Raw genomic sequence first — 6,513 nt, forward strand, 5'->3', positions numbered from 1 at the left:
AAGAGAGACATTGATGTGATGATGTGAGAGAAATACAGATCACTGCCTCCTGTATGCACCCCAACTATTCCTGGGTATGTGCTCGGAACGGGAATCTAACCCACAATCCTGGTGTATGGGACGACAATGCAACTGAGCCACCCAACCGGGGTGTTCTGGATACTTTCGATAGCTATGTATTTACTGCTTTCCTGCAATCTTCCACCAGAAGTAGAAGGCACTGGCCCTTTCAATAACCAGACCATCCGAGGACAGAATCATAGCACCTACGCTATGGGCCCATTTTTGGCCCTGCTTAGTCTAGGCCTCAGGTTTGGTTTCCTGACCTAACTGCGCTAGACTCCAGCTGCCTGAGCAGTGACTCTGCTGGCCTGGCTCGCAGGCACTGCCCCACTTGCTAGATGAAAGCCACTGGGCGGACTCAGTAGTCTGGTGGTGGGGGCGGCGGCTGGAGGCCTGCTGCCCTGACAATCCACACGACACTCTGGTGTGGGAATGTGAAACGGGTGAGACAGTCACCTGATACAGGGAGGGGTGGGAAGGAACTGGGAGCCAGGGGGTCACACGGAGAGCACAGTAGTATCTGTAGGCCTTTTTACCCTGGAAACAAGTTTCTCAAGTGGGCTAACCCCATCCCTGTTCTCCAAAACTAGGCAGGAGAAGGGAAAACGAGGGGACACTATTTGCTCAGGGCGGAAGGTGCTAGAAACGGGGGAGGACCCTGCCAGTGACGGGGAGAGAACAGGCGTTCCTCCTCCCCAGTTTTCCAAGCCTTCAAAGAGACCAGTGATTTGATTTCTATCCAGTGCTTTATTAAACATAGTCTCATCAGAGGAGAAAGACATGTGTCCCCACATCAACAGAGAGTGTACGTATGTGTGTTTATGAGAAAGGAAAGTGTGAGGTCCCTGATCTGTGCTCTGAGGGGTGGTCAGTGAGGCGGGGCCTGGGCCAACCAGTAAGGCAGACGAGGGTCTCTGTTCCGGGGGACTCACTGCTCCTGGGTGCCCCAGGAGATGTAGTCGGGCCGCGTGGCTGCGTGGTACTCATCGATGAGCTGCTGCACGATCTCCCTGGAGGTGTCCAGCTCGTCGAAGTTCTCCTTGAAGATGTCCTCCTTCCGGAACTGCTCCAGGAAGGCCTCCCGCTTCCGCAGCTTGTCGTACTGGCGACAGGTCCTCTCAAAGAGCTTGAGGCATGCAGAAGGCAGGGGTCAAAAAGGACTTAGAAAAACAACATGGCCCCAACAGACATCCCGGGAACCAGGGCTGGGCTATCTTCCCAGGAAAAGAGCCAGAAGCAGAGCAGCAGGGATGGAGAGAGGTGAGCACAACCAGGAAAATTATCATGAGGAAATAGGGGCAAGCTGTGAAACTCACCGAGGAGATGCTGGTGTGGTTGGCCATCATGAGCCCGCTGACCCGGTGGGCGGAGGGCAGGTAGGGAGACTTCCTGGACAGGGCCACCTGGATGCTGGCTGGGCCCCAGGGGATGAAGTTGGCCAGCTTCCGCTCCCGGATCCTCTGCAGGCTCTTGTGCACCTGGGGTGGGCACAGGGTGGTGGTGGTCGCCTCTCCTCTACCCCCGCAGGTCCCAGGGTGGAACGAAGGGGCCTCACCTACCTGAGTGGGATCCACCTCGCCCTGGATGATGTTGAGGATGGCGATGTAGCAGTGGTTGGTCTGCCGGTCCCGGCCGGTGGACACCATCACGTTCTTGGGCTGCAGCAGCCGCCTCATCACGTCCAGGACCGTGGTCTTCCTCACGCTGGCCACCTGAGGGGACAGTGGGCCACGGGGACCAGGCCAGCACTCAGGGCACAGTCCACAGATGCACGGACAGAGAAGAGGAGGCAACACATGTCCCGCACCAGACTCGGGGCAGTGTGGCCTCTTAGGGGACTGTCTTTAGGTTCAGGCTTCTGCTGAGCCTCTGCTGTGGGATCAGGAATCTTAGCCATCCTCAGTCAGCAAACTCATGCTCCTGTGCAGGAGCATAAGGAGACCCCATACAGCCAGACCCTGCAGGGAGCCAAAGGCAAGGGAGGGAGGAGAGCAAGTCAGCAAGGAAGTCTAGTCTGTGCCAGCCCCTGCGCACAGCGCCTCCTGGGCAGCAGGGAAGGAGGAAGGCTGGTTAGAGGTTTCTGGGCCCAGGGCCAGTTGGGCCTGAGACACTGAGGGCTGTTCTTACCGACTGGTCTGTGGTGAGGGGGGTGTAACCCGTCATGAGGAAGTGGAGCCGTGGTGTGGGAATGAGGGAGGCGATGAGGCCGATGAGGTCGTTGTTCATGTAGCCCGGGTAGCGCAGGGTGGTGGTGCTGGCTGACATGATGGTGGACACCTGGGGACAGGGATGCCAGGTCAGGGGTCTGGGCCTGGTTGGGGGGTGCTCCCTTCCCCAGACAAGGGTTCCAGGAGGAAGGAGTTCCAGTCCAAAGGAATCCAGGAGCAGCGGCTCACCAGCTGGTTGATCTGGGAGAAGGATGGGTTCTGGATGTGCAGGCGGTCTGTGGCAATCCGGTTCAGGGCGGTGTTGTCCAGCACCACCTGGGGGGGACAGAAGAGAGTGGCAGAATTGGGGGATTAGAAAGAACAGCAGCTCTGCCTGAACCTGGGCTCTGAAGCTTAATTTCTCTTGAGTTTCAAAGTCAGAAAGACTAATTGAAAAGGGACTTGCATAGGACTAGAGTCCAGGAGGCCTGAAAACGGAATCTTTATTTTATTTTATTTTTTAAAATATATTTTATTGATTTTTTTACAGAGAGGAAGAGAGAGGGATAGAGAGTTAGAAACATTGATCAGCTGCCTCCTGCACACCCCCTACTTGGCATGTGCCCGTACCGAAGGTACATGCCCTTGACCGGAATCGAACCTGGGACCCTTCAGTCCGCCGGCCGAAGCTCTATCCACTGAGCCAAACCGGTTTTGGCTAAAACGGAATTTTTAAATGCATGAAAACGATGACACAGACAACGGGGTTGGGAGTAGGGAAAGGCAGAAGCCAGGGCTCACCACGCAGTCGGCGTTCTGGGTCAGCCTCTTGAGGGTGAGCAGCGAGTTGTAGGGCTGGACCACCACGTCACTCATCTCGTCCTGGTTGGGAAACACGGAGTAGGTCTGCACCAGCTTCTTGGGGTACCTGGTGGGGGTTGAGAGAAGAGGGTCAGGCCAACAGACTGTAGGCTGGGTCAACGCGGGACTTCCAACAACTGTCTGGAAGAAGCTAACTCTGAATGGGGAAAACAGTCGGGGCTACAGAACCAGGAGAGAAGGGAGACTTGACTTTGGAAGTCTGTAGCCTTCCCAAGTGGCAGAGACACGTTAGGACCTTGGGTGCCAACTCCAACCTGTCCAAACTTCCTAAACCTTCATCTCTTCATCGAGGGTCTGAATTCTAGGCTCTGGTTCCAAGCCCTGGGAAAGGATCGGTTCTCAGTCATTGTACCTTAGCTTTCCTCACTACAGGAGGAACTAGAAGGCCCCTTTCCTGCTACAGTGAATAGGAAGGTGTATTTGAAGGGACTCCCAGTTATTTGGAAAACCAAGTCCTCCCAGCCGCTCAAAACACAGACGTACCTGTCATTCAGCCGTTCTAAGAGGTAGGAGCCCAGGCCAGAGCCTGTCCCCCCAGCGATGGAGTGACACAGCACAAAGCCCTACACGGGACAGGGGTGAGTCAGTGTCCAGGATTCTGGCAGAATTTCAAACTGAACCCATCCCACAATTTCCGACTCCTATTTTTCTGAGCCCTCCCCTCCACTTCCCTCCCCCACACATAGAGCTTAGGAGACTCTGCCTTATTTCCCGGGGGGTCTGGAGGCTTCTGTCCAGTGCAAAGGGCCTTGTACCTGCAGGTGGCTTCTACCGGGTGTTACTAAGCTTTCTCTCTGTCACTTCCCACCAGCATTCCCGAGACACTTACCTCTAGACTGTCACTGCCATCTGCCTCCCGGTCTATGATGTCAAAAATGTCCTCGTGGATTTTCTCTCCCTGTACAGACATGGGGAGGGTCAGAGTGGCAGGACCATGAGATAAGACTCTGACATCAGAATTGCCTCCCTTAATTCCCCTTATTGCACCAAACGTCCTGTTTTGGAGCACAGTGGCCCTGCTTTTTTATTTTTAAATATTTTTTTATTGATTTTTCACAGAGAGGAAGAGAGAGGGATAGAGTTAGAAACATTGATGAGACAGAATCATCGATCAGCTGCCTCTTGCACACCCCCCACTGGGGATGTGCCCGCAACCAAGGTACATGCCCTTGCCCGGAATCGAACCCGGGACCTTTCAGTCCGCAGACGGACGCTCTATCACTGAGCCAAACAGGTCCTGGCTGGCCCCGCTTTTTTATTTGCATGGAGAGGTTAGGAGCAGGCACTCTATATCCAGACTACCTATATTAGCTCTAGTTCTATGTAGCTGAGTGACTCTGTGAAGGTTACCTAATCTTCCTATACCTGTTTCATCTGTATAATGAAGGTAATAATACAGGTCCAGCCCTAGTCAGCTTGGCTCAGTGGATAGAGCATCAGCCTGCAGACTGAAGGGTCCCAGGTTCGATTCCAGCCAAGGGCACATGCCTGGGTTGCGGGCTTGATCCCCAGTAAGGGGTGTGCAGGAGGCAGCCCATCAATGATTCTCTCTCATCATTGATGTTTCTAGCTCTCTCTCCTTCTCCTTTCCTCTCTGAAATCAATAAAGAAATACATTAAAAAATAATAATACAGGCCCATAAAGCCTTATCTAGAATCTTGGGGGCCTATGTTTTGGGATTCAAATGCTTCAGGTTCTAGAAAGGTAATATGGTACACATACTGTAGGCTCAGTAAAGTGCCAGTGGGGGTCTGAGATGCGCTAGTCAAATGCATGAACATTTCTGCAAAGAAAGGTCTGAGTAATGACAATAAATGGGATACTCTCCATTGAGTTTTGCTGCTAAATAAATTATAAATCACCTTTTGCTTTCAGAGGTTTTTGGGATCCTGGGAAGGCAGATGAATGTCTGTGGGTTGTTGGGAGGCTTAAATACTACATGTAAAGCACTTACTATGGCCTGGAAACCAACACTAGTATACTCTGTTAATAATATTACATAGTTGAACCGAAACTGGTTTGGCTCAGCGGTAGAGCGTCGGTCTGCGGACTGAAAGGTCCCAGGTTCGATTCTGGTCAAGGGCATGTACGTTGGTTGCGGGCACATCCCCAGTAGGGGGTGTGCAGGAGGCAGCTGGTCGATGTTTCTCTCTCATCGACGTTTCTAGCTCTCTATCTCTCTCCCTTCCTCTCTGTAAGAAATCAATAAAATATAGTATTAAAAAATAATATTACATAGTTGACTTAGAGAAAAGAATTCCCCTCAGTAATGTCTCTCCCTCTCTCCTTTTTGGGGAAGTCACAGGGCCTGTCCCCACACAGGAAGGATATTTTGGGTCTTGCCAGGGACAAGTAAATGACCTGGGAGAATCCACTGGCCCAGTTGTTGCCGGCTCCTCCTCCGTGCTCTGACAGGTAGATGTTCTCTGGGTTGTAGAGCTTGGCGTAGGGGGAGTTGAGGATGGAGTGGATCACCCGGGGCTCCAGGTCCAGCAGCACAGCCCTGGGGATGTAGTGCTCATCGTCGGCCTGTCAAAGGGAGTCCAGGAGGGGGCCCACTCAGCAAAGGCCTGCGCAGTCCTCCGTCCTCCGAACTCTGACTCCACCCTGCCCTCCCTCCGCAAGCCAGCCGCCCTGGCCCCTGTGCCCAGAGGATTTCTCAGTACCAAGCCTCTGCCCTGCCCTTCAGGACCCCTGGGCAACTGCAGGCTCTGGCCAAGTAGGTGGAAGCACCTGGTAGAAAAAGACGTCCTTGCGGTCAGTGCCCTCGGTGGCGAATTCCTCCACGATGCCCTCGGGGCTGATCCCATGCTCTGCGCACAGCTGTTTCCAGAACTCAAACCCAACTGGAGGGGGGAGAGTGGACGGGGGAGAAAGAGGATATCTGGGTCAGGGCAGGTTCCAGCTAGGAGCTGGGGTCCAGAAATAGGAAGTCAAACTTCAGGAGTCTCCCATGAGGAAAGGGCTGTATGCCAGAGACTGGGCAGGGGAAGGCCCCTCGGGGCTGGGTAACTGGACCCTGGGGGAGCCATGTCCGCCCTTACAATTCTGGGAAGGGCAGCTGGGAGTCTAGGATTCCACCCTGATACCCCACTTAATCTAGGGAGCCTGGCTAGTGGAGGGGCCGGAGGTCCGCTCACTCTGATTGCCGCACTGGCCCAACTGTAGGGTGATGATTTCCCGCGGCATCTCTCTCTTCCAGCACCGGCGCTGCAGCCGCTCCCGCTGCTCGCCAAGCCCGCTCACTGCACGGCGCAGGCGCCAGACAACCCGCCCCGCCCACAAACTTTCTCCGCTCCAATGAGAAGTGAGAGTTCCGGCGGTGGCACTTCCTTGTTCATTCGGCTTCAGTCACGCGCGCTGCGCGTGCGCGGCTCCTGGACGGAACGCACTTTGACGCAGCGTCCTCTCCTCTGGGTG

General features: G+C 54.3%; 1 protein-coding gene across 1 annotated transcript; it reads right to left on the reverse strand.

Moving 5' to 3' along the window:
• Positions 1-790: 790 nt before the first annotated feature.
• Positions 791-6,461, reverse strand: LOC311610721 (tubulin gamma-1 chain). The gene is made up of 11 exons (XM_084862266.1): positions 6,234-6,461; positions 5,827-5,939; positions 5,455-5,622; positions 3,922-3,990; positions 3,576-3,655; positions 3,012-3,138; positions 2,460-2,546; positions 2,191-2,340; positions 1,623-1,775; positions 1,380-1,541; positions 791-1,189 (listed from the first exon to the last, which is right to left on the reverse strand). The coding sequence occupies exons 1-11, from the start codon at positions 6,280-6,282 to the stop codon at positions 992-994; spliced, it is 1,356 nt and encodes a 451-aa protein (XP_084718392.1). The 5' UTR covers positions 6,283-6,461; the 3' UTR covers positions 791-991.
• Between the last annotated feature and the right edge of the window lie 52 nt (positions 6,462-6,513).

This window comes from Pipistrellus hanaki (assembly GCF_964339955.1).
Source record: "Pipistrellus hanaki genome assembly, chromosome: 16".
Lineage (NCBI taxonomy): Eukaryota > Metazoa > Chordata > Mammalia > Chiroptera > Vespertilionidae > Pipistrellus > Pipistrellus hanaki.

Excerpts from the sequence above, each read along its gene's own strand:
- LOC311610721 (XM_084862266.1), bottom strand. The coding sequence starts at position 6,282 with ATGCCGCGGGAAATCATCACCCTACAGTTGGGCCAGTGCGGCAATCAG. Across the intron at positions 5,940-6,233 it reads GGGCCAGTGCGGCAATCAGA|TTGGGTTTGAGTTCTGGAAA; the intron begins GTGAGCGGACCT and ends TCCCCCCTCCAG. Across the intron at positions 3,139-3,575 it reads TTAGAACGGCTGAATGACAG|GTACCCCAAGAAGCTGGTGC; the intron begins GTACGTCTGTGT and ends AACCCCCACCAG.